The 27,798-nt window shown below is 45.5% G+C and overlaps 2 protein-coding genes and 1 long non-coding RNA gene across 5 annotated transcripts in view; 1 reads left to right on the plus strand and 2 right to left on the minus strand.

Moving 5' to 3' along the window:
* Positions 1-4,230, minus strand: part of GASK1A (golgi associated kinase 1A) — a 103,585-nt gene extending 99,355 nt beyond the window's left edge. Inside the window, exon 1 of the transcript XR_012244419.1 lies at positions 420-4,230. The gene's annotated coding sequence lies outside the window, so the exon portion shown is untranslated. The remainder of the gene's footprint in view (positions 1-419) is intronic.
* Positions 4,231-18,322: 14,092 nt separating this feature from the next.
* LOC141144536 (uncharacterized) lies at positions 18,323-22,486 on the minus strand. 2 transcript variants are annotated; one of them, XR_012244418.1, is made up of 4 exons: positions 22,348-22,485; positions 22,118-22,315; positions 19,449-19,608; positions 18,323-19,365 (listed from the first exon to the last, which is right to left on the minus strand). It is a non-coding gene; the product is annotated as an uncharacterized lncRNA (long non-coding RNA). The 2 variants fall into 2 exon arrangements; XR_012244417.1 differs by having other exon boundaries at positions 22,118-22,486.
* Positions 22,487-25,891: 3,405 nt separating this feature from the next.
* Positions 25,892-27,798, plus strand: part of CAPN7 (calpain 7) — a 106,358-nt gene continuing 104,451 nt past the window's right edge. The window contains exon 1 of one of the 2 annotated variants that reach the window (XM_073630316.1): positions 25,892-26,764. In XM_073630316.1, the coding sequence (XP_073486417.1) occupies positions 26,663-26,764 (102 nt within the window). In that variant the 5' untranslated portion in view covers positions 25,892-26,662. The remainder of the gene's footprint in view (positions 26,765-27,798) is intronic. The other variant, XM_073630317.1, reaches the window with a different exon arrangement.

Genomic DNA, 27,798 nt, shown 5'->3' on the forward strand with positions numbered 1-27,798 from the left:
TGAGTTTTTATATTTCTGTTTGCTTTGAGATTTTCATTACTTCACTAATCCAGAAACCAGCTGTTAGTTCTGCGTCTGTGATTTTGTCTGGAATTTTTTTTTTTAATTCTGAATGATGACCTAGCAAAAGGGATATCCAATGCATGCCATCAAGTCTTGTTGTACCATAATTAACGACCACCCTATAGAAGATTTACCGCTACAGGGCAGCCGTTCTGCACAGGATCACACACACACACACGTACACACACACGTACACACACACACACACACACACACACACACATATATATATATATATAGTAACGTTTGGGGGACCAGCTAGATCGCAGGACACAGGCTTTTCACTCAAAAGGAGATTTATTAAACTTAAATAGCTTTACAGCAGCAAAAACAAAAGAAAAAGGTTTCAGTCTCACCGACTTGCAAAGTCCAGAACTGCTATTGCAGTTAAACAGTCCTTAGTTTCTGTTGCAGGTAGCTTCTCCTGGCAGGAGATTTCCAGGCAGGACACTGCTATTCACTTTTGTTGCTGCACACCAAAACACCATCCACATTCTCCTCTACACTCCTCCACACCCTCTCTAACTTCCTGTCTTGTTTTAAACCCACTTCCTCTGACAGGTGAGTTAACCCTTTTTTGTTCCCTTAAAGGGACCACAGTCCAAACAGAGGGGAAACATAGCGTCCTTCCAGGACCCAGCCACGGCGTCCTGTACATATCCCCCCCGTGCCCCAACGCCATGGAGGTGGAGGCAACAGTGGAGCTCAAACAATGGACTCGGGAGAGGGCATCTGCATCTTGATGCAGTCTCCCGGGCCTATGCTCCACTACAAATTTAAATTCCTGGAGTGCCAGGAACCACCGAGTAACCCTGGCATTATTCCCTTTACCCTGTCTCAACCATGTTAAAGGGGCATGGTCAGAAATCAGCCTAAACTTCCTCCCCAAAAGGTAATTAATGGCCAGACACTCTCGTTCAATTATAGCGTAGTTTTTCTCCGCTGGTGTTAACTTCCTACTGAGGAAGACTACCGGGTGCTCCTCTCCATTAATAACCTGTGACAACACCGCTCCCAATCCTACATCGGAAGCATCAGTTTGGACAACAAACTCTTTTGAAAAATTGGGTGCTACCAGGACAGGGTGTTGGCACAGTGCCGACTTGAGCTCCAAAAAGGCCTTCTCAGCGTCTGCATTCCACTCCACCATGACCGATTTCCGACCCTTAGTCAGATCGGTTAATGGAGCCGCCAACGTGGCAAAGTTGGGTACAAACCTCCTGTAGTATCCAACCATGCCCAAGAATGCACGTACCTGCTTTTTTGTGAGGGGACGGGGCCAACTCTGTATAGCCTCTACCTTGCTGACCTGAGGTTTCACTACCCCTCTACCCACGATATAGCCCAGGTATTTCACCTCCTCCATTCCCAAAGCACATTTTTCAGGGTTTATTGTAAACCCCTCCTTCCAAAGAGAGTCCAGCACTGCCTGGACTTTGGGCAAGTGTGATTCCCAGTCTCTGCTAAAAATGACTATGTCGTCCAAGTACACTGAGGCATATTTCCGGTGAGGTCGTAAAATCCTATCCATTGCTCGTTGGAATGTGGCTGGAGCAGTTTGCAATCCAAAAGGCATCCTTTTGTACTGAAAACTCCCCTCTGGGGTAGAAAAAGCAGTTTTCTCTCTAGCAGCCTTAGTCAACGGAATTTGCCAATATCCCTTGGTAAGGTCTAATGTAGTGATATACCTGGCTGGACCTAGTCTCTCAGTAAGCTCATCTACCCGGGGCATGGGGTAGGCATCAAACCGTGAAACTTCATTAAGTTTCCGAAAATCATTGCAGAATCGCAGAGTCCCGTTGGGCTTCGGTACCAACACAATCGGGCTCGACCACTCACTCTGCGATTCCTCAATAATCTCCAGGTCTAACATCTTCTTCACTTCCTCTGAAACAGCCTTCCTTTGGGCCTCTGGGATGCGGTAGGGCCGGACAAAAACTTTGACTCCTGGTTCCGTGATGATATCATGCTCTATGGTACTCGTGAGCCCTGGCAAGTCTGAAAATTTTTCTTTATTTCTCTGCAAGAACTCCTTTGCCTGCTGACTTTGGGTTTTAGACAGGGTATTTGCTACTTGGACACTCTCCACCCCAACCCGAGGCTCCAATCTTGCACTAGCCAGGGAGGTCACTGGTTCCCTCTCTGTCCGGGGCTTTAACAAGTTTACATGATATATTTGATAGGGTTTCCTCTTACCCGGTTGGTGGACTTTATAATTTACCTCTCCCACTTTTTCTACAACTTCAAAGGGGCCTTGCCACCTGGCCAAGAACTTACTTTCCACAGTGGGAATCAACACCGCTACTCGATCCCCCACTTGGAAGTTCCTTATTTTAGCAGCTCTATTATAGACTCGTCGTTGAGCCTCCTGGGCTTTTTGTAAATGTTCCTTGACTAGTGGCAACACAGTTCGGATCCTCTCCTGCATTCGGGAAACATATTCAAGAACACTTTTATGCTGACTAGGTTCACTTTCCTATTCCTCTTTAACAAAATCCAGTAGTCCGCGAGGTCTCCGCCCATATACCAACTCAAAGGGCGAAAACCCAGTGGAGGCCTGGGGCACTTCCCGGATAGCAAACAGGAGAGCTGGTAACAGACAGTCCCAGTCTTTCCCATCCCTTTGTACAACTCTCTTGAGCATAGATTTAAGGGTCTTATTAAAGCGTTCTACTAACCCATCCGTTTGGGGATGGTAGACCAATGTGCGCAGCTGTTTAATCCGGAAGAGCTTGCACACATCGGCCATAACCCTCGACATAAACGGGGTGCTCTGGTCCGTTAGTATTTCTTTGGGAAAACCAGTCCGTGTAAACAACTGGAATAATTCCCGGGCAATAGCCCTAGAGGAGGTATTCCGCAGGGGTAGCGCCTCAGGATATCGGGTGGCATAGTCAAGAATCACCAGTATGTAGGAGTGACCTCGAGCCGACTTCACCAAGGGACCCACTATATCCATGGCTATCCTTTCAAATGGGACCTCAATTATGGGCAGAGGGACCAAAGGATTCCGGAAGTGGGTCACCGGAGCGGTCAACTGACAGGTGGGACAAGAGGTACAGTATCTCCTCACCTCTGCTTTCAGACCTGGCCAGTAAAACCGGTCCGTGATCCGTGCCTCCGTCTTTTCAACTCCCAGGTGTCCCCCTAAGACATCATCATGGGCCAGGTCCAGGACCTTGCGTCTATACTGTTGGGGTACCAATAATTGCTCTAACACATTTTCTCTCACTTTGGTAACCCGATAAAGCAATTCATTACATATTGCAAAGTGTGGCCACCGCTCATTCGCACCTGGCTCTTGGGGAACCCCATTTATTACTACAACCTGTTCCCGTGCATGGGCCAAAGTGGGGTCCTGCATCTGGGCAGTACCAAATGCCCCCTGCGGAACACCCAAATCCGGCAGGGCAGGGGTAACGACCACTTCCTCATCCTCTTCCCCCAGCATTACCTGAAGTGGGGAAGGTTCCCCCCCCTCTTCAGTGTTCAGGTAGGGCTGTGAACCACACATTTTGACATCCTTAATAATATCAGCACTACTTTCATCACCATTAACCAAATCATTAGCATTTCCATCAACTGGATCCACATTAAGAACATTCGGGACTTCAGGGTTATTCCTCTCAACAGCAGGAACCGAGGGACTAGTTTCTCCCCAGTCTCTGGACCGTTCAGGTAGTTCTCCTTGTCCCCACAGTTTTGCAAATAATGGACAGTCTCGTCCTATGATAACATCATGTACCAAGTTCTTTACCACTTTACCACCCCCACCTCTTGAGTACCAGTGCCACATGCTGTGGAGATGGTCACCGAGATGAGAGGGTATTCTCTAGTGTCCCCGTGAATGCACACCACCCGTAAAGTTTTTCTTACCGGACCGATTTTCCCAATTACTCTAGGATGGACCAGGGTTACCATGCTTCCGGAGTCCAGCAAAGCCTGGGCAGGGAGGTGGTTTACATGGACTTCACACTCGAATTTCTCTTCTCCAAGATCAATATGTGTTGTACATGCTTTATGGGCATAAAAAGACCCCCTCCGAAGAACCCCGCATTCCATGGGCTCCTCTTGCAGTGGGCAGTGGGCCCGGGTATGGCCCCAGGAATGACATCGCCAACATTGTACATCCCCTCCTCTCCGAACAGGAATAGGTCGCTGAGAAGGTATCGGGAGTGACTCTTGACCTTCCGGGGTGTTGGTTCCAGGGCTCCGGGGAACGTCCTTTCGAAGGGCAGCAGTCGAACGAATAGGCCGTGGCAGACTGGGTCCTTGGCACTTGGTAGGGCCAAGCAGATCCTCCACCACTGTGTACCGTTCCACCATCTCGACAAGGAGGTTCACTGTTTTGGGGTCTCCATGGCTGACCCACCGTTGAAGGTCGTCTGGCAGTGACCTTAGGTATTGGTCCAGCACGACCCGCTCCACGATTTGGAGGCCAGACAACATTTCAGGCTGCAGCCATTTTTTTACCAGTTGCACCAGGTCATGCATTTGAGACCGTGGTGGACGATCTGGACGATATTTCCATTGGTGCACTCGTTGGGCCCGAACAGCTGTAGTTACCCCCAAACGAGCCAGTATTTCTGCCTTTAATGTTTGATAGTCTTTAGCGTGATCAGGTGGCAGGTCGAAGTAGGCTTTTTGAGGATCTCCGATTAGGAAAGGAGCAATTAGGCCGGCCCACTGGTCCTGGGGCCACCCTTCTCTCTCTGCCGTCCTCTCAAATGTAGCAAGAAATGCCTCTACATCATCACTCAGGGACAACTTCTGCAAAAAATGGCTTGCCCTCACGGTCACCTGGTTGCCAGGGGCAACAGCCGCTTGCTCATGGCCCTGAGAAAGCTGCTGCACTACTTCTTTTAAGGCAGTCACTTGAGCCTGCATAACCTCTTGCTGGGTCGCTTGCTGGGCTGCCAACTGGGCCACCAACAGGCGAGTGTTTTCTTGCTGTACCTCCAGCTGGGTGGATAAGCGCTGATTAGCTTCCTCATGGCGAGTCTGCGCTTGTATATTAGCCAAGGACAGCTGTTTAATTAGCTCCTCCATTGCTTCAGCTTTCAGGGTTTGTGCGGCTTTAACCCAGGACATAAATCCACTGTACTGTCCCTTTAAATGTCAGTTTTAAGTCCAATACACAAAAAAAAAAACCCAGCAAGAAAAATGCCTGTTACTCTGTCCTGCCCGCATTCGAGCACCACTTGTAACGTTTGGGGGACCAGCTAGATCGCAGGACACAGGCTTTTCACTCAAAAGGAGATTTATTGAACTTAAATAGCTTTACAGCAGCAAAAACAAAAGAAAAAGGTTTCAGTTTCACCGACTTGCAAAGTCCAGAACTGCTATTGCAGTTAAACAGTCCTTAGTTTCTGTTGCAGGTAGCTTCCCCTGGCAGGAGACTTCCAGGCAGGACACTGCTATTCACTTTTGTTGCTGCACACCAAACCACCATCCACCATCCACATTCTCCTCTACACTCCTCCACACCCTCTCTAACTTCCTGTCTTGTTTTAAACCCACTTCCTCTGACAGGTGAGTTAACCCTTTTTTGTTCCCTTAAAGGGACCACAGTCCAAACAGAGGGGAAACATAGCGTCCTTCCAGGACCCAGCCACGGCATCCTGTACAATATATATATATATATATATATATATATATATATATATATATCTCTGTAGCGCGCTACCCCCGAAAGAGCTGCAATTTGTGTGTTCTGTCCGTAATTCACATTTGCCATCTAGCCCATCGCAGCCCATAGAAATAGAAAACAGTCCATATTGTAATTTTATCTTGCTTTTATTGGTATAACATGAACTGGGATAAGAGAAGGGGTTTCTGAGATGCTCTTTTGCTGCTTTATAATCTTTTCTTTGCCTTCTCATGCAAAGACTTAGAACAATGCGGACTATGGGAAGTCACTCTGAATGACTTCTTCAGTGGGAAGACAGAAGTAGATTTACTAGAGAATATATGGTAGAGTCACTCTGAATAACTTCTTCACCTGCAAAACTTTTTAGAACAATCTGTATCTCTATTTGTGCTTGGATCTTTACCGCCGCCTTTTGACCACTACTTCCCATCTGTATAGTACTTCCAAGTTGAGCTAAGGAAGAGATTACTCTGAATAATTCCTCCCGCCTGACTGATTGGAATCCCGGGGCATTGTTGAACCCAAAGTCACAGGCCACCACCACCTGCCTCACTGAATGCTGACAAACTTTTCCTCTGGGGCGCGGCTCTACCCCCCACTTGTTGGTTCAGCGCACGAGGAACTGTAGCTGCACATTTTCAAAGTTTTCCCCAGCGACACCTGGTGGCAGGCACTATTATACTGCAGACTATCTTGGCAAAAGTTACTGAAATGCAGATTCCGTTGCTATGGGAGATGGCTAGTGGTCACTCACTTGATCAACAGTCCATGTGCCACTCACAAACAATCGATCGCCCAGTTGTCTTCTGCTTAGTTGCTACTTCTTCCGAATGGTTTCTCCATCCCTTCTCTCCAGTCTGGCACGCTCCCTTCCCCACAGGGGCGTCCAGCAACACCAGCGACTACATGCTGTGCGGTGTTACTAACTCCTCTCCTCCGTGTGGCCTGGTCCCCCCACTCATTCCCCGTAGGGGGGGGCTCTGCTTGGCTCCCCGCAGGGGACCCTCTCTCTCTGGGCTCTCCTTTTCTGGAACTCTCTTGCACCATGTGACCCCAGGTTTTATGAGAGTCCCGCCTCCTGCCAAACAAATTAATGATTGGCCAGAACTCACACATGAGCTGCCTGTCACTCAGATCCCAAGTCCAACCTGTCTTCCAGAACCATTTCCACTGAAAGCAAGAGGAGGCATCTCTGGGTCCACACCCTGCACTACACTGACACTCCCAGTTCCCAAAATAAACAACCAGGCCTGGAATCACAATACAAGCCTGCCTAAATTTACCTAAAACCGTACTTTGTAATTTAAACTCAGAGAGTTCACCTACATGAAAGTAGGTGACCGCTACATATATATATATATATATATATATATGGATTTCCGCGGGCACCCGCCGATCATCAGGAAGACACACAGGACAGAGCTCTACCTATGTAAACAAGGGAGAGCTATGTTCTGACAGCGAGGACGTAATGGATTCTCTTTCCCTGTGAAGCAGGGAAAGAAAATCCAGCACTTCCCTTAGTAAAAGCACCTGACAAAGTACACAAAAACACTGGCTAGGCACTCATTTAACCCTTTGATCACCCTGGATGTTTTACCTCTTCCCAGCCAGTGTCATTAGTATAGTGACAGTGCATATTTTTAGCTCTGATCACTGTATTAGTGTCACTGGTTCCCACAAAGTGTCAAAAGTGTCCAATTGTCTGCTGCAATAATTAACCACTTTCTGCCTGTGCTATAACGGAATGACAGCTACAGCGCAAGCTTTCAGTGCCAGGAGGGCGTCAATAGACGTCCTCCCGTGAATGTGGCCGGCGCACTCTGTGACTGCCGAGTCCTTCCGACTCAGCTGATCACAGAACAGAGTAAAGGGCCAATTACAGTGGGCCCTTTACCACATGATCAGCTGTCAGCCAATGACAGCTGATCACAAAAGAAAAACAAGTCGGTTATCGGCTTTTTTCTCCTCATGATCAGCGTGAGGAAACAGAACCGGCTTCTGTTACAGGGACATCCCTGTCTCAGTGCTTATCAGTGGCCACCAGTGCCACCTATCAGTGCCCACCAGTGCCACCTATCAGTGCTCACCAGTGCTGCCAATCAGTACCCACCAGTGCCACCTATCAGTGTCCATCCGTGCTGCCAATCGGTGCTTTACCATCAGTGTCACCTGTCAGTGCTGCCTATCAGTGCCGCCTACCAGTGCCTATCAGTGCCACCTATCAGTGCCCATCAGTACCATCTCTCAATGCCCATCAGTGCCGCCTATCAGATCTCAGCAGTGCCACCTATCAGTGCCCATCAGTGCCACCTATCAGTGCAGCCTCATCATCAGTGTCCACCAGTGCCGCCTCAGTGTCCATCAGTGCCGCCTCATCAGTGCAGCTTCATTAGTGCCCATCATTGCAGCCTCATCAGCGCACATTAGCGAAGGAGAAAAATTACCTGTTTGCAAAATTTTATAATAAACTATGAAAAATATTTTAATTTTTTTCACAATTTTTTTACTTTTTTTGTTTCTTTAGCAAAAAATAAAAAACCCAGTAGTGATTAAATACCACCAAAAGAAAACTCTATTTGTTTGGGAAAAAAAATGATAACAATTATGTTTGGGTACAGTGTTGCATGACAGCGCAATTGGCATTCAAAGTGCGACAGCGCTGAAAGCTTAAATTTGGTCTGGGCAGGAAAGGGGTATAAGTGCCCAGCAGGCAAGTGATTAAGTTGCTGATTGATGCTATTACTAGTATAAATAAATAAAAACTCCAGTATATATTCCAGTTTGTAGATGCTATAACTTTTACGTAAACCAATCATTATACGCTTGTTGGGATTTTTTTTTTACCAAACATATGTAACAATACAAATTGGCCTAAATTTATGAAGAAATTGTATTTGTTTTTATTAGATAATTAAAAAATATATATATATATATTTTTTTTTCAAAATCGTCGTTTTTTTGCTTATAGCACATAAATTTGTGGGAAAAAAAATAACATACATTTTATTTGGGTACAGCATTACATGACCACGCAATTGTCAGTTAAAAAAACACAGTGCCGTATCGCAAAAAATAGCCTGGTCATGAAGGGGGGTAAATCTTCCGGAGGTCAAGTCAGTTTGCAGTCTGTAACACTTGTTTCTTATGCTTTGCTGCCATCTAGTGGCAATTTGCTAGTAATGCACTTGTGTTTCTGCACAGTAGAGTTGGCTAATTCATATATTGCAACACTTGTTCAAATTCATAACTGTAATGCCCCGTACACACGGTTGGATTTTCCGACGGAAAATGTGTGATAGGACCTTGTTGTCGGAAATTCCGACCGTGTGTAGGCTCCATCACACATTTTCCATCGGATTTTACGACACACAAAGTTTGAGAGCAGGATATAAAATTTTCCGACAACAAAATCCGTTGTCGGAAATTCAGACGGACAAAGTGCCATGCATGCTCAGAATAAATAAAGAGATGAAAATGTGTGATAGGACCTTGTTGTCGGAAATTCTGACCGTGTGTAGGCTCCATCACACATTTTCCATCGGATTTTACGACACACAAAGTTTGAGAGCAGGATATAAAATTTTCCGACAACAAAATCCGTTGTCGGAAATTCAGACGGACAAAGTGCCATGCATGCTCAGAATAAATAAAGAGATGAAAGCTATTGGCCACTGCCCTGTTTATAGGCCCGACGTACGTGTTTTACGTCACCCCGTTTAGAACGATCGGATTTTCCGACAACTTTGTGTGACCGTGTGTATGCAAGACAAGTTTGAGCCAACATCCATCTGAAAAAATCCTAGGATTTTATTGTCGGAATGTCCGAACAAAGTCCGACCGTGTGTACGGGGCATAAATGTAAAATAAAATAGATTAAATAAACAGCTGTATAAATATACAGATATTAACTTTATATAAGCATAAATACAGTGCTTAAAAATAAAAGTAAATAAAGTAAATATATGTTAAAAGTGAAAAATGTTCTACAAAACTATCTAATCAAAAATGTATAAGTCTTCATACTCCACCTGATTTTTAAAACAACTGTGCAAATAAAGAAGACCATTTTGGCATAGTTTTTATAAATTATATGGTGATCCTATATTTAAAGCGGAGTTCCACCCAATTTTGAGAGATGATCCTGAACGAAAGACCACCTCTCCACCCCTCACTTTTGAATATTTAAAAAAAAATGTTTACTTTCTAATTTACCTTTTTTGGAAGTACTAAGAGTACTTCCGATCTAGCCAGGCTGCGGCCAAGGAAGTCACATCCTCTTCTGCGGCGAGCCCCCCGTTGTCTTCTGGGACATGTGTGTGTCCCAGAAGACAAGCTGGCCATTCACAAAGCACCACGGGACTCGCGCATGCGCAGTCGGAAACCAGCAGTGAAGCTGCAAGGCTCCACTGCCGGTTTCCCTTAGTTGGAATGGCGGCACCTGCACCCGATCTGATGGACGGCTCGGCCTCGGGTGGCCGACATCGAGGGCTCCCTGGACAGGTAAGTGTCCTTATTAAAAGTCAGCAGCTAGAGTGTTTGCAGCTGCTGACTTAAAAAAAAAAAAATTGGGCTGGAACACCGCTTGACAATAGGAGATTTGCACTTTTTTTTTTTTTTTTTTGCACAGTTGCTTATAAATTATATGGATAACACATTTTGCTTAATTTGAATCAGTTTACAGGAGGGGTATTGTTTGGATCATAAAAAAGACTTGGGCATCCTGGGGAGAGTAATGATGTGGGATGTGTATCTGTGATGAACGGTGGGGTGACCACAATGTAATTACAGTGGGAGGGGCCTAAAAGGACATGGTTAAACAGAACCTGGGCCTATTCACTGTATGTATACTGTGCAATGGCCACAAAAACGAATAATAATGAAAATGAGATGTGAAATTCACACCCAAACTAAAGTCCATGTGCCATCATACAAAAGTTGTTTTAAAACATAAACATTCAGACAGCAGTCTTTAAATAAACAGTGAAAACAAATTGTGTAAATAGAAGTGGGATTCCACGTGACATCAATGTTGAGGTGAGGACACAGACAATAGAACCACCACCGATTAGTGAGGAGGCTTACCGGAGTGTAAGGACTCAAATGGGCATATGCTCAGTGAGTCAACAAGGCTTATGGTGCAACCATCAAAATATGGGATCTTCACGTCTGAGTTCCAGATCAAGTTGTAAGGCAATCCAATTGGTCAAGAGATGTCACCAAGAAGCAGTCTTCAGAAGCAGCCAACTTGTCAGACCAACTCCTCTAAGTGTTCAAAATAGCATGACCAAAAAAGAAAATACTCCACATAGTGTGAATCCGTATAAGTGTAAACATTGATTAAAAGAAAATTGGAAACACTCACATTTAGAAAGTGGATGAAGCACTTAAAATTGAAGTTCGTGGGTAACGCAATGACATCAGCAGGGCTCGTTCTGCCGCGTTTCATCTAAAGAGCATCATCTGAGTATGTAACGTGGAGAGTAAGGCAAAGATCTGAAGATCAGCAGTAATAGCAGAGAGATTTTATTCCCTGGGTAACCATAGAATAATAGGAGATTAACCTCACTTTGTAGAGAATTTGTTTTTGCTTCTTTGCTTCCTGTCCTCCCCAAAGGACAGGAAGCGAAGGCTCTCAAATTTGGATCACATTACAGCAACAATTTCCTTGTGTCCTCAGATTAAAATGTTTATGAATCTCTGCAATCATAAGCATGCTGACAAGGTCAGAGGTGGCTGTTTGATTCCCCCTGATGACATCACCATATGTAGAAACGCATAGGAAGGAGCTACGGGACATGTGACGTCATAACGCTGAGAACCGCGGCCATCTTGTTGGTGATTTAGTGCTTTGTTGGTGATATGCATATCAATTCTACTACCTTGTGAGTGTAACTATTTATTTTTAATAAATGTTGGACTTTTATACTGCAGCGTGGGGCTGTTCTTTTTGCTTTCCATGAATGGATTGTATATGGGAGTCAGATGCCTCTAGATTGCTGGTGAAAAATATGTTCCAGGTGTATGTGAAAGTGGTCCAGCTGAGCCTGTGTAGATAAATGACGTCTGGCGGAGGCTGTGGAACCTTGCATTTGTTTGATACTGGATATCTCTGAATAACAAGCGCTATTTTGTCACTCGTTGTATAGAGGGCCAATAAGTTTTGGTAAGAGGCTTTATGCTCTCACCAGTGGTGGATGGTGTGGAAGTCTAACACTGGAGCCAATTAAACTTACCTTATGGTAAGAACACTTCTACCTGCATTAGACAAAAAGCAGGGTCAACAGAAGGAAGGAGGGACAGAAGGACTTTGGTCCAAACAAGGGACAGTAGTGGGCTATGGTCACATACATTTCTAATCACTTATACTTTAGAAACATTTTACTACCTAAGCCAATGTCATGGGACAGCATCAAATAGTGGGGGACCAAATGGGATGGTACAGGTAGCCCTTTATATATAACTCGAGCTGCTGACCGTTATTTCATTCCGGAGGACTTCCGCATCACCAGCGAGCTTCCCTCCCTTCCCAGTTGCTTGGCTTTGTCGTGGGCTTTATAAGTGGGGAATTATCATCTAGCCTTATGCTTGATGGACAATTTAAGTAGAATTTCTGCCTAACACTGACTAGCCCTATAAATGACTCCTCTCCCCTCCTGCTACCTATGCTGACTAACCAGTGTAAAAACAATTGTATATTTACCTATTTTTCAGCCCTCTCCAGTCACGTGACCCCATATGTCAGCCAGCGGCAACTGGAGGGGAGCAGATGAAGCGCGCCACAATGGCTGGGAATTCTGGTAGCAGTGACATCACCCATAAGGTCCCATGACCCAGCCCTTGCCGGCACTTCCTCTTCTCCCCTGCAGAAGCCGCTAGCTGACACAGGGGAGCTGGATCACATGACCGGCCCAAAGCTGGCTGAAGTAAGTAAATAAGTAAGTACAGGTTGGCAGGTGTTAGTGCCTTTTAATTGTTACCCTGTAGTGGTGTAATGGGTGGAGATGGTGCCCTTTATATGCCAGCTGTGGTTGAGTGGCACCAAGTTCATTTGGGTGTGGGAATAGGCTCCTTCCAGGCTCAACTACCCTCTGCCTATCCTTTATAATGCATGTGCTTCCACCGTGGAGGCTCTCAAAATTTAGAGTTAGGACTACAGAAAATACTTGGGTGCCTTGACTGGGCTCTGTAGCTTACGCATGTATTTGCAAATGTGTGCAAACTAAACCCCTGTCTTTAACGCATACTGTTAAACAGGATAATTCTTGTGGTTGCAGGCTGGTTGGTAAGTTGAGCTGGGAATTTTTTTAGTTTTGTTTTGCATGCTTTGCCCTTCCCCTGCTCCTTTCTGCAAAGGCCAGTTATAGGTGAGGGCAGTGGCCACTTGTTTGTACTGATTAAATATTGTTGAAGGGACTCACTGGACATCTTTGCTGCCATGGTGCTATGTGCTTGGTGTCCAATGCGCCCCTGTGACTTTAAGGAGGGGTGGGCTCCCTCCAGGCTCACCTGCCCTCTGCCTATACATTATAATGCGTGTGCTTCCACTCTGGAGGCTCTCAAAATTTAGAGTTAGGACTCTACAGAAAATACTGGGGTGCCTTGACAGGGCTCTGTAGCTTATGCATGTATAAACCCCTGTTTTAACGCATACTGTTAGATGGGATAATTTGATTGCTTGCAGGCTGGTTGGTAAGTTGAGCTGGGAACTTCTTTGGTCTTGTTTCACCCCAATCAGCAACAATGTTGTGCTGTGCTGGAGCTCACCCAAAGAGCCCTCTGCAGGGCTGAACTGCCATTGTGCTGAATGAGACTGAAACATCTTGGGGAGTTAATTACTGTGTGACGTTGAAGTGTTCTGCATTTGATGTCCACTGCATGGAGAGTTATGAGAAAGGGGTAGAGTGTTCTGCAATGTAAACTTCTCTTAGTGCGTTGTGTTTTATTGTTGTACTGGTAATGCCTCTAACCATAAAATATGCGCAGGAGAGAAGTGATGTAGTAAAGTGGTTAAAATGCACTTTGAATGGAAAATGGTTTCTTCCAGGTAACAGGCCTCAGGCTGAGAATATGTGGTGAGTGGGCTTCAGAGCAAGTGAAGGTCACACAATATGGTGGAGCTTCTCTAAAACAACAAGTAGGTGACTGTCCCATGCATAGAGAAGTGGGGCGGGTTCAAGGACAGTATGATGCAAACCGCCAACCAATGAGAGGGACCCTACATACATCTTTTTTACACAGGTTAGTCAGCATAGACATAGGTAAAGGTATGTAAGAGCTAGCGGGGAGTAGGGTGATAGGGTGGTCGCCATGTCCTCCATGTTTCCCTCCTTGTTGGGCTCCAAGCACGGGTCACATGAGGGGCCTACTCTGTGGTGGGTTCATCTGGGCTATGCTAAGCACTTTAGGTAGGGTCACTACCTTACACGTGGGGTACTTTTGCTGGAACAACCGACTGATCTCTAATAAACTCTCTCCATACATTACCATGGCCAATTGTGCAATTAGGAGGACATGCAGAGCCCTTGTCCTCTTCATCTATCCAGAGTATCACCGCTACCTCACTCCCAGTAATGATATGTGGTCCCTCTGTGCACCTAGCGCAAGCTCAATGCATGCACTTACCTAACTTGTCTTCCGTACCTGTGTACAGGATGAGGGCCCCGGTGATGCAGATTATCTCCTAGCTGCTATGAGAGATAGACCGCTGCTGAAGGAGCGCCGACAACATCTCCCTCACTGCAAGAGGCTATCTCACCTTCCACAAGTACATGCTTAACCATAGGCTGCTAGAGAAACCTTCGTTACCCTTGGTAAACACTGTATCTTCACATTATATTAACTCTTGTACCGTTATCTTCATAACCCAATGCACTTAGTGACCTGAACTGTAGACTATATGTGCCGGTTACTTGCATTACACCCCTTTAGAAACTTCAGACCAAGTAAAGGCAAATGCACAAAAGCTTTATTTGAGTAAATTAACATGATGACAAAGACAAATGACAGTCCAAAATAAATTTCCCTAACAATCCTAATCCCTAACTCAGGCTTATGGCTGCCCCAGCATACCTACAAGCCTCACCCATCGTCCTGGGCAGTGGGAACTCCGACTTTGACATATCACTGGATTCCCAGACTCCAGCAGAATAGAAGCAAGAAACTCTTAAGCCCCCAGACCGCTCCCAAGGACCCGGACCTCTGTCCCTTTTTATAGTACACAGGATCAGGTGGTCGGACCTAGGAAAAACTCACGAAAAAGACCCAGGAAACACATTAAGGCTACTTTCACACTGCAGCACCCGGGCAGCGCCTGCTCGTTTTTGTGGAGCTTTAGTGCTGTTTAAGCAGCTGTTAAGTTGGCCGCTGGCGGGGCGCTTTTTACGCCCAAAAAAAGGTTAAAAGTCACGTTTTGCGGCGCTTTCAAAGCACTTTTAAGGCGCATTAAAAGCGTGCCCATTCATTCCAATGGGCAGGGCAAGCCACCCTAAGCGCCCTTTCACACTGACAGCGCAGCTAGTATTAGCTGCGCTTTACCGTCATTTTAGAGGCACTTTTTGGCTGCTAGCGGGGAGCTTTTACCCCCCCCCCCCGCTAGCAGCCAAATAAAGGGTTAAAAGTGCCTGCAAAGCGCCACTGCCAAGTCGTTTGCAGGCGCTTCGGCAGCGCTGACCATTGATTTCAATTGGCAGGCACGCTTTAGGAGCGGTGTATACACCACTCCTAAAGCGCCCCAAAGATGCTGCTTGCAGGACTTTTAGACCCCTTTCACACTGGTGCGTTTTTCAGGCGTTTTAGTGCTAAAAATAGCACCTGTAAAGCGCCTGAAAAAACCTCATCTGCAATCCCAGTGTGAAAGCCTGAGTGCTTTCACACTGGGGCGCTGCGCTGGCAGGATGTCCTGCAAGCAGCTTCTTTGAGGCGCTTTAGGAGCGGTGTATACATAAATCAATGGGCAGCGCCGCCGAAGTGCCTGCAAAGCGTCTCAGTTTGCGGGTGCTTTTAATCGGCGGTAAAACTAGTGGCGCTTTACCGCCGACGCCCCCACGCTGGCAGTGTGAAAGGGCTCTTAACGTCCTGCCAGTGCGGCTCCCCAGTATGAAAGCACTCGGCCTTTCACAGTGGGACTGCAGATGAGGCATTTTTCAGGCGCTTTATAGGCACTGTTTTTAGCGCTAAAGCGCCTGAAAAACGCTTCCAGTGTGAAAGGGGTCTAAAGATGCTGCTTGCAGGACTTTTCAGAATGTCCCGCAAGTGCACCGCCGCAGTGTGAAAAGACACACTGCAATGAATGGGAGGCAGTTTTCAGGTGCTTTTCAGAGGCTATTTCTAGCGCTAAAGCGCCTGAAAACCACCCCAGTGTGAAAGGGGTCTTACTCTCAACTTCCCGGCTGGGGCAGCGTTAACTATTACCTGCCTACAGGTAGCAGGAAGGGGGTGGGGACATTTTTAGGGATACTTAGTGATAGGCAGGAATTCTACTTTAGGCTATGTTTCCACTATTGCGTCCCCAAAGTCGCGCGATTTACACTGCGATTGTGCGTTGCGATTTGTGGTGCGTTTTGTTGCGACTTTAATAACGACTTTGTGCGACTTGGATGTTCTGCGATTTATTCCTAGTGATGTAATTCCTTATCCTGCTTATTTATTTCCCCTTCCTCTTTGGTTGTCACGTGTTGTATGTTTGTTAGCAAACATGTTGGCTATGCAGTATGTTGGGTCAGCAGTCATTTTGGCTGCTGTAGCAGCATTTATAGATCAAGAAGAGGAGGATAACCGGAGGAGGAGAAGGCATCGCTTTTGGATACATCCCATCATTGCCCAAAGGGAAGTGAGAGGCCAGTTTGGGGTCCTTTACAATGACCTCCGGGCTCATGAAGACAAATTTTTCAACTATACAAGGATGTCAATTAGAAGGTGAGAACATTTTTTGATGTCAACTTGCAAATGCTGCCAGATATATTTCTGAAAATGTGTATATGCCTGGTCATTATGACTCTTTTTAGTATTTTTAGATTTGAATAGCTCGAAGTGTTAACTAGAACCTGATCAAATTGTTAGAAAAATGGAACTCCATTTGTAAATGTTTGATTTTTACATGGTCAGTGTAGATACTAGCCATATTTTTTCTCTTTACAGTTTTGATGAATTGTTGGCTTTGCTCTCTAGTCATCTAGAGCGCCAAAACACCAGTTTCAGAAGGAGTATTCCATCTGCTGAAAGACTCATAATAACATTGAGGTAAATGTTCATACCTACTGTTTCTTCTTCTTAACTTCTATGTGGCTTTTGGAGATCCACATCATTCTTTCATCATCTTTACATGAAGTCCAAAAATAACTACTAGCATGTAATTGTGCGTAAGCTTGTTTTTAAAATCTTAACTCTGCCTCTACATCACCTGTGTCTTTCTCCTGCTCCTCTTCTTCCTTCTTCACTTCCTCAGGCACCTCCTTCCTAGCTCTTTTTTTTGAGTTTATTGATGTAGCTTAGTGTCAATATGTATCATTATCCTAAAATGTATGTACTTTTCCATTTTAGGTACCTGGCAACTGGACATTCCTTTTCCAGTTTGCATTATGAGTTTTTGGTTGGCAAAACTACTGTCAGCAATATTGTCCACGATACCTGCCGAGACATCTGGAATGTCCTTAGTGATTTGGTTCTGAAGAAGCCCACTTCCGAAGATTGGTGCAAGAAAGCGGAACTTTTCTGGGATCGTTGCAATTTCCCAAATTGTCTAGGGGCAATTGACGGCAAACATATGAGGGTAGTGATGCCCATTGGCAGTGGAACAAAATACTATAATTACAAAAAATATTTTTCTTTTGTCTTACTTGCAGTGGTTGATGCCAATTATTGTTTCAGCTATATAGACATTGGATCATATGGCAGCAGCTCAGACTCCAGTATTTTCCAAAGATCTTCCTTTGGAAGAATGTTGCGGGAAAATGGTCTGGACCTGCCACAGGACTGTCCGTTGCCAGGAACAAATGGGCCGCCAATGCCATTTGTGTTTGTTGGGGATGAGGCCTTTGCTCTCAGTGAGCATCTATTAAGGCCTTATTCAAATCGGTGTTTGAGTGAAGAGAAGCGAATCTTCAATTACCGGTTAACGAGGGCAAGACGAGTGGTAGAATGTTCTTTTGGCATTTTAGCCAACAAGTGGCGTTTGCTCCATACCCCCATTAATTTAAAACTGGAGAATGCAATATCTGTAGTAAAAGCAGCATGTGTTCTTCATAATTTTGTTAGAATTCGTGATGGCTATCTTTTTGAAGATTCCCTCATGCACGATCTGGAAGGTGCACAATGGAGTGCCAGTAGGGGCACCACCAATGGTGCCAGTGTGCGTGAGGGATTCTCATCTTATTTTCTGTCTGCTGCTGGTTCTGTCCCCTGGCAGCAGGATGCCATAGCATAATGTATGTCATGCATTTTCTGTGAATATTATTTAGATGTATGTTATGTTTCAGTGCATCCAAAAGCATAATAACAGGTATTTTCCTCAAATTAGAAAAAAGGATAAGCCGAAAATGCACAATGTAAACAAAATAATTTTTATTTTCTTTTTTTTTGTGCAGGAAAGCACACAAAATTTTTTAGTTATGTGTTTGGGTGAACTACACCATTTTGTTTAATTTTTACCAAGCACAACAAATAGTGAAATAATAAACTATTTCTCTCTGAAAAACACCAAAATAAAAATCTTTCAAAAATAAAAAAAATATCTGAATCTTTTTTACAAGACAACTCTTTTTGCAATAAGGCAAAAATAAAGAAATATGTTCCATGAACTTAAAATTCAACAGTTGTTGTTTTGGCCTTCTCAACCAAACAAAAAATAGAGAACAAGTCTTAAACACACATCAATAATAATAGTAAATTACAATTGCTCGTATGTTTTGTTTTCAGTGGTCCCGGAAACTGAACTATTGGTTGGTCCAGGAAAATCCACTGATGGACCAGGGTAATATTTCCTTTCCAGAAAAGGCGGAACATGACTGGGTGTAGGCTGCCTAAGTTGGTGAGTGGTTGGGGGGCCAAGGGTAGAGGTAGTGGGGTCAGGAATTGGATGCAACATGCGTGGCCTTGAGGGATTCAGCATATTACCATACTGGTCACAGTATGGACGGTTTATTGGTGGAGCATACTGTGTACTTGGAAAGTGAGTGTATTGTTGATAAGGGGGATATTGGGGAAGGGGGGGTTGCATATATGCTGAGGATGTTGTTGGCCCCTCACCCACAAATGATTGAGCAGTTGACATTAAAGCCATCCTGAGTGCATATTTTTTCTCAGGGGGTACCTGTTTACATATGCCTAAAATTACAGTGAGAAATGCTGTGTCTTCACACTGGTTTTCAGCCATTTTAGTGGACATCTGACTGACTACATCTAAAATTTTATCCATGGGTTTCCCAGGCCGGGCACTGCCCCTTGAAGACCTTCGCAAAGGCCTAGAGACATTGCTAGGTCCTGGTTCTGCATCCTCCTCATTCATTGAGTTTGATGTTGACCTTGATTCATCTACGAACAGTTCCTTGTCAACATTGTCTTGGAATTGTTCTTGCTCCTCCTCCTCCGCAGCTTCCTCTGCCTCATCTTCTGCTGCCAAACCCTGTGTGCTGTCTTCCCAGCTTGCTTGGGTTCTGAAATACAAATCACATATTTTTTAAGTAAGCATTACTATTTGATATGTAGAATTCGTAACATATGCCTGCTGATAACTTACTCTCGCATTTCCAACACTGGTTTCAAAAAATCAAGATCCCCGGCATGGGCATATGGGGCTAATCTTTTTGAGCCGGAACCACTCCTTCTTTCTTTTAATTTGCGTAAGTACCGGTTGTAGCAGTCTTTGAGACTTCTCCATCAAGTTTGTAACGAGTGCACTACAAAATATAAAGCAGATTATAAATTTTTTTAAAAATCTTTAGTGACTGCCTATAGGTCATTCATTTGCTAGGCTGCATAATTGATATGGATGGTGTTAAAACAACCGCTAAATATATTACCCATGACACCTACATAATTTGACATGTGCTGGAGGATGTTGACAGGGCCATCTTTAATATTATTTAATATTATTAGGACCGTGGTCTCTCCTTCTTTGCATGATCTTTGTAACCTGGATCTCTGAGGTCATATATTGCCGGACGTTGTCTGACAAGCCGAATAATTTCCTCATTGTCATGCACTTGTCGCTTATTTTTTTTAGCCCTAGGCATGCTTCCTGCTGTCTTCCACACTCACATAAATTGATATAGGAAGTGATGTATTTGGGAGGAGCAGAGATCATGTGCTTCCGTAGACTTCCGTGGAAGTCGCAACAAAGTCGCGGTGTCAGACATGTACATACGACTTCATTGCGACTTAATACCTTTCTATGGAGAACAAGTCGCACCGAAGACGGAACAAAGTAGTGCAAGAACCTTTTTTCGAGTCGCTGCGACTTGAGTCGCACCAATTAGAACGGGGACCATTGAAATACATGGGTTTTGACTTGTCATGCGACTTGACATGTGTCAAGTCGCAAAATAAGTCGCACTAGTGGAAACAGAGCCTTAAAGTGGTTGTAAAGTCAGAAGGAGGATCTGGGCTGCTCTTTGCAAAAACACTGCACAGAGCAGGTAAGTATAACATGTTTGTTCATTTTAAATGAAAAAAAAAAAAAAAACATAGACTTTGGTATCACTTTAAGGTCTTTTTATGTTTTGTTTTTTTTTGTGTGTGTTTTTATTGGCTATTTTTAGTTGGGTCATTGCTTATGCAGTTGAATCAATGAATATTTATGGTTAATTTATTTGGGTTGCCCTTTAGACCCCTTTCACACTGCCGACGCCCGGCGTCAGTGGTAAAGCGGCGCTATTTTTAGCACCGCTTTACTGTCGTTTTAGTGGCGCTATTTGGCCGCTAGCAGGGCGGTTTTAATCCCTCGCTAGAGGCCGAAAAGGGGTTAAATCCACCCGCAAAACACCGCCGGAGCGGCATTTTGCCGGCGGTATGGCAGCGCTGCCCTATTGATTTCAATGGGGAGCAGCGGTGGAGGAGCGGTTAATTCACCGCTCCTTCACCACTCCAAAGAAGCTACTAGCAGGACTTTATCTGACGCCCTGCCAGCGCACTGCTCCAGTGTGAAAGCCCTTGGGCTTTCACACTGGAGTGAATGGAGCAGCTGTTTTGGGGCAGTATGCAGGCGCTATTTTTAACACTATAGCGCCTGCAAAACGCTCCAGTGTGAAAGGAGTCTTAACCACTTGCCGCCAAATCACGTACCTGGTACATCATGTGACTACCATCGCAAAAATGACGGTAAAGCGCTGCTAAAAATAGTGGTGCTTTACCACTAACTCCCCCCAGCGCTCCAATGTGAAAGTATCACAGTGCTGGATAGCAAACAATACTATGGTCATAAAGGGGGTAAAACCTTCCGGAGGTCAAAAACAAACAACAAACTGAAAGACAAAAGTTAAGGAAATAAGCAACAAGACAAGAGTATGAGCAAAAATAAGCACTGACCATTTTATTGATGTTAAAAGCATATCATTTTTAAACTTTTAAAAACAATGAATTTTATTCAAAAAATAAAAAGTGAATAAATACCTGACACCAAAGCTCAGACGGCAAGACTAAAGCTATGCAACAATAATTCATTTAAGTATTTAATCACAATGTACCAAAAAAAAAAGTGGGCACCAATATCCCTAACAAAGAATAGTTAAGATTAGGAAAGGAAGGGTGGGCCAGGTCAGCTTGATTGGAAAGCCATTTCTGCTGACAGACGATACAAGATTGGAAAAATGTACAAGGTGAGCTGCATAAAGAATTGGTATATACGTTTCCAATCCAAAAGTACACGGCCAATCAGCTGGAAAAAAAAAAAAAAAAATCGAAGGGTCAGAAACTGACAAATTTAGAAATACATTATAACATACCTCTTTAACTTTGGTTAACTAAAAAATGGGTGGGCCAGGGATTTAAATTTCCATTTATCACTGGCTGGGTTCACATGGAGAATGCAGCAGCTCACAGCAGGAGTCCGATGCGTCTCCATTCACCGTTTCGGGTCCGATTTCAGCTCAAAATTTTTTGCTGAATGCGGACCTGAAACTGATCAAAAGACGCACAGGACTCCTGTGCAATTCGCACCTGAGCCGCTGCAGAGATGTGTGAACTGACTCCATAGAGATCCAGTCACAATCTCCTGCTATGTGCATTGGATGCAAGGAAATCCTCATCCAATTCGCAATAGTGTGAACCCGGTCACAAAGTTTGTAAAAAACAGTTTACCGTATTTATCGGCGTATAACACGCACCGGCGTATAACACGCACCCCAATTTAGGAGGGAATTTTAAGGAAAAAAAACTTTTAGGAGGGAAGTTGAAGGGAAAAAAACTTACATTTAAATGCCCATCATTGCAGCCTTGTCAGTGCAGCCTTGTCAGTGCAGCCTTCCCCAGTGCAGCCATGTCAGTGCAGCCTTCCCCAGTGCAGCCATGTCAGTGCAGCCTTCCCCAGTGCAGCTATGTCAGTGCAGCCTTCCCCAGTGCAGCCTTGTCAGTGCAGCCTTCCCCAGTGCAGCCTTGTCCCAGTGCAGCCTTGCCCCAGTGCAGCCTTGCCCCAGTGCAGCCTTGCCCCAGTGCAGCCTTGCCCCAGTGCAGCCTGGGATCCCCTGTCCCTGCTTCCAGGTCTTCAAAATCGCGGTCCGCGATTTGAAAATAGCGCCGCCGGCGCCGAAGTACACAGAGCCGGTCCTCGGCTCTTTCCGGCGGCTCTCGTTTACTTTCGGCTCCACTCGTAGTCCCGAGCGGAGCTATCCGAGTAGGTTCGGATAGCTCCGCTCGGGACTACGAGTGGAGCCGAAAGTAAACGAGAGCCGCCGGAAAGAGCCGAGGACCGGCTCTGTGTACTTCGGCTCCGGCGGCGCCATTTTCAAATCGCGGTCCGCGATTTTGAAAATGTGACAGCTCGGGATCGGCGTATAACACGCACCTGCGACTTTCCCCTGATTTTAAGGGGAAAAAAGTGCGTGTTATACGCCGATAAATACGGTAATTAAAGTATAATAAGTTCGCTGAGGAGTGAGGAAACCTACTTACTTCAAACCACTAAAAATTAGGAATTACCCCGACCGCTGGCTACACAGACGGATAGATCACTACCCCCCAGACTGACACCCCCCATAACAAACTACTGACACCTCAGACTGACCCCTGTCCAATTGAAACACCAGACTGAGCCCCTGCCACTAATACACGTCACCCCCAACTAATGACAATAACTGCTACTGGTTTCCTTTTTTTCCCGCTCTATGGCAGTTGGGAGGGTTAAATTTGTGTCCTCCCCCAATAGTACTAATGCAGGCCGTGAAATTCTGTATACCCTCTTATAATATTACAGGCCATGAAATTCAGCATTCCCTCTTATAATATTACAGGCCATGAAATTCAGCATTCCCTCTTATAATATTACAGGCCATGCAATTTAGTAGACATGTGCACACTGAAATATTTCGTTTCGGAATTTCGTTTTCGTCCGAAAAATAAATGTATTTAGTTACTCCCGAAATTCGTTTTTATTTATTTCGTTTTTCGTTAAAAATTGCATTCGTCCGAAAATCCGAATTAAAGTCCAATCTGTCATTGAAGGCTTATGGTGTCTGTCGAATGTTCAAAGAAGATTCGATGGAGCAGCTAAACTGTACGACGCCGTATATTTTACCTGCTCCGTCGAATTTTCTTAGAACTTTCAACAGACACCATAAGCCAAAGTACGTGTGTACTTAGTTCTAGCTATTTTACTGCTCCTCCTCTTTGGTTACAATCAGCCAATAACATTCATCATCATTATTTTTAGTTATTTTTTCTCCCCTACGTCGAATCTTTTCTCTCTATGTAGAATAATCTTGGACTAATAGAGATAAGGTTAGGCACATTCGACCACAGGTTTGATGGACACAGATTGTTACTGGCATCATCATGTCGAATCTCCTATCTATATCGAACTGTTGTAGCAACGAAAAGAAAATAAAGCATTTTTTTATGTCCGATCTTTCTTTTTTCGGACGCTGCACTTTTGTTATCGTTTGTTAAAACGATAACGAAAATACCTGGAATTTGGACTAAAATGCATTCGGACGAAAACGAATGCACATGTCTACAACTTAGCATCCCCTCTTATAATATTACAGGCCATGAAATTCTGTACCCCTCTTATAATATTACAGGCCATGAAATTCTGTACCCCTCTTATATTACAGGCTATGAAATTCAGCAGCCCTCATAATATTACAGGCCATGAAATTCAGCATCCCCTCTTATAATATTACAGGGCCATGAAATTCAGCATTCCCTCTTATAATATTACAGGCCATGAAACTCTGTACCCCTTATAATATTACAGGCCATGAAACTCTGTACCTCTCTTATAATATTACAGGCCATGAAATTCAGCATCCCCTCTTATAATATTACAGGCCATGAAATTCTGTCCCCTCCGATCCAGCCTGTGCCCCCTGTGCCAAACATTGTGTGCAGCCTGTGGTCCTATGTGTCATGCAGCCTGTGTTGTCTGTGTCCCCCCCGTGACATTTATTGTGTGCCCCCTGTGACATGCAGCCTGTGTTGTCTGTGCCCCCTGTGACATCCATTGTGTGCCCCCTGTGCCATGCAGCCTGTGCCTGTGCCCCCCTGTGACATCCATTGTGTACCCCCTGTGCCATGGAGCCTGTGTTGTCTGTGCCCTCCTGTGACATCCATCATGTGCCCTCTGTGCCATCAAGACTGTGTTGTCTGTGCCATGCAGCCTGTGTTTAATTTAAATATTATAAGTACACTGAGGAGTGAGGAAACCTACAAACTTAAAACCAAAAAATAATTAGAAATTTCCCCCCCACACATGGATAGATCACCACCCCCCAGACTGACAACCCACAAAACAAAATACTGACACCTCAAACTGACCCCCGACCAACTGAAACACCAGAATGAGCCACCGCCACTAATACACGTCACCCCCAAAATAAAGACAATGATAACTGCTTGCTAGCGGCTTGCTTTTCGACCTCTGTGGCAGTTGGTGGGTTAAAAGTGTGTCCTCCCACAATAGTAATAATGCAGACTGTGAAATTGTGTATACCCTCTTCTAATAATGCAGGCTGTGAAAATAGGTATCCCCCTCTAATAATGCAGGCCGTGACAATAGGGATCCCCCCTCTAATAATGCAGGCTGTGAAAATAGGTATCCCCTCCTCTAATAATGCAGGCCGTGACAATAGGGATCCCCCCTCTAATAATGCAGGCTGTGAAAATAGGTATCCCCCCCCTCTAATAATGCAGGCCGTGACAATAGGGATCCCCCCTCTAATAATGCAGGCTGTGAAAATAGGTATCCCCCCCCTCTAATAATGCAGGCCTCCTGTGACATCCAGCCAGCCATCATGTGTCCCCGTGCCATGCAGTTTGTGGCCCTCCTGTGACATCCAGCCAGTGCAGCCTGTGCCCGCCTGTGGCCCCCTGTGATATCTAGCCAGCCTGTGGCAACCATCGTGTGCCTCCTGTGCCATGCAGCCTTTGGCCCCCCTGACACCCCAGCCAGTGTAGCCTGTGGCCCCTGTGACATCCAGCCAGCCTGTGCCAACCATCGTATGCCCCCCGGTGACATCAAGACTGCCCCCCCTACGACATCCAGGCTGTGGCCTCCCTATGACATCCAGACTGCCCCCCCCCCCTCCGTGATCCTGTGACCCCTCGTCGTGTCCCCCCACTGTCAATCAGATGTAGCCGAGGTGTCTCGCTGTGTCTTCATGATGCAGACGATCCATCAGCGTGTGAGGAGTTAATATAACTCAGCTGTGTTCGTCTGCAGTAGCTCTGCGCTCTGTTTCTTTTGTCTGAAACCGGCACATGCGCAGTAGAGGCAAATGATACCGAATTTCATGGGATACTGTATTTACTGCTACACCGGCTCATTCCTCTCAGGTAACAAACAAAGCTCAGCTGGGAGTGTGTCTGCGCATGCTCAGTACGAACAGGAAGCCGCATTCCCCAGCTCTGTGGAAACTCCACGGCGTGTGATGACGGAGGAGGGGGGGACGAGTTGCTGATTGGGGAGCGTTGTACTAGCCATGACAGGAGCCGGTGAGGAAAGAGTTACAGTGACAAGAGGGCGGAGACAGGCCGCTGATTGGACTGTGTGCCAGAACCCCTCCCTCACTACACAGGAGGAAGTGACAGTGGACACATCAACATCGCCTGGTGTGTGTGATCAGCAGCCCCAGCCAGTCAAGGTGGGGACACCTGAGGGTGGGGGACAGCTGACTGCTGGGACTGTCCTGGGATCCATGGTGTCTGAGCTATACTGGAGCCATAGAGTGATCATTAGCCATCCAGGTACATAGAGTGCCCTGGACTTGTCCCCATACACTGGGATTATCTGTGCCTTGACATTCTAATAGGATTATTAGGAGGAATTTGTCAGGACAGCAGAAGACCATTCATCAAGATTACTGATCACCCCAACAAGACCTGAACATGACATCATGACACGTCACAAATCGCTGGGCCGTGAAGACAGGGCTATGACACACAATGCCTAATAGAGGTTTACTTTATATTTAGAGCTACAAAACACGTGTCATCAACTTCATACAGAACTACAGTCCTCAGGATTCCAGCTGATCAGTAGACAGAAATCAGAGTGACAGCACTGAATTGTGGCCCTCATTTACATCATCTTACCTCATCAGGGATCCGCAACGATCTGAGAACAAATCAGAGATCACCGGACTCCACAACCAAAGTGTGCATTACTTCCCTGGGTGCAGGGGGCTTAATGTGGGCTGACAGCTGACACATCATTTGATCTTTGTGGTAAATCCCCCTTTATCCGTGTTTATTGCCTTCTTATTTATTGTGCTTGGAGTGCGCTGACAGACCTCTGACACCATGGATGCCGCTGCCCTAGAAGTGGATGCTTTAAAGTTTGCCAAGTTCGCTGTGATCAACGACCAGATAGGAAAATATAAGGAAGCTGTGTTCTACTACAAGGTAGGAATTCTCAGGAGACACCGTTCTACCGCATCAATACTGTGAGACTTGTTTTATCCTCTGTCCAATATCTTATATTCCTGATCTTATGAATGTGATGTGTTCCAGCTCATGTAATCTTTCAAAGATGATGAGCTCAGGCGTGTTTGGATGAGTCTCAATCCACTTTAGCTATCCCAGCAGGAAACCAGCCAATCATAAGCGGTGGAGGCATCCCCCCCACACACATCTGCATGTATACTCAACCCTTGTATACATGGGGCAGAGAATGCCTCCACAGCTTATCATTGGCTGTCCGCAGTGACAGCATCTTTGCGGGATAGGTTCAGATTCATGTCAAAACAAACCTGAGCTCATCCCTACTCCTAATGTTATACCAGTTACAGCAGTGGTTCTCAACCCTGTCCTCAAGTACCACCCAACGGGCCATGTTTTGGGAATTTCTCTTAGATAAAATAGCTGTCCAAAATACCAAGCCATTGACTCTGATTTAAAGCACCTGTACAAAATTAAGGAAAACCTGCAAATATGACCTGTTAGGGGTACTTGAGGACAGGGTTAAGAACCTCTGAGTTACAGTTAAGGATGAGCTCAGGCGTGTTTGCAAGTTCACGTGCCGGCCAGGAAGCTGACACTCCGCAGCGCTAATTACAGCTAGTGAGACATTTCCTGATCTGTGCAGCAAATGTCTCACTGCCTGTGATTAGCGCTGCAGAGTGTCAGCTTCCTGGCGGGCACGTGAACTTGCAAACACGCCTGAGCTCATCCTTAAATGTAACTCAGAGGTTCTTAAACCTGTCCTCAAGTACCCCTAAGAACCTCTGAGTTACAGTTAAGGATGAGCTCAGGCGTGTTTGCAAGTCCACGTGCCCGCCAGGAAGCTGACACTCTGCAGCGCTAATCACAGGCAGTGAGACATTTGCTGCACAGATCAGGAAATGTCTCACTAGCTGTAATTAGCGCTGCGGAGTGTCAGCTTCCTGGCCGGCACGTGGAGTTGCGAACATGCCTGAGCTCATCCTCAGTTACAGTAA

Source organism: Aquarana catesbeiana, linkage group LG05, assembly GCF_042186555.1.
Source record: "Aquarana catesbeiana isolate 2022-GZ linkage group LG05, ASM4218655v1, whole genome shotgun sequence".
Lineage (NCBI taxonomy): Eukaryota > Metazoa > Chordata > Amphibia > Anura > Ranidae > Aquarana > Aquarana catesbeiana.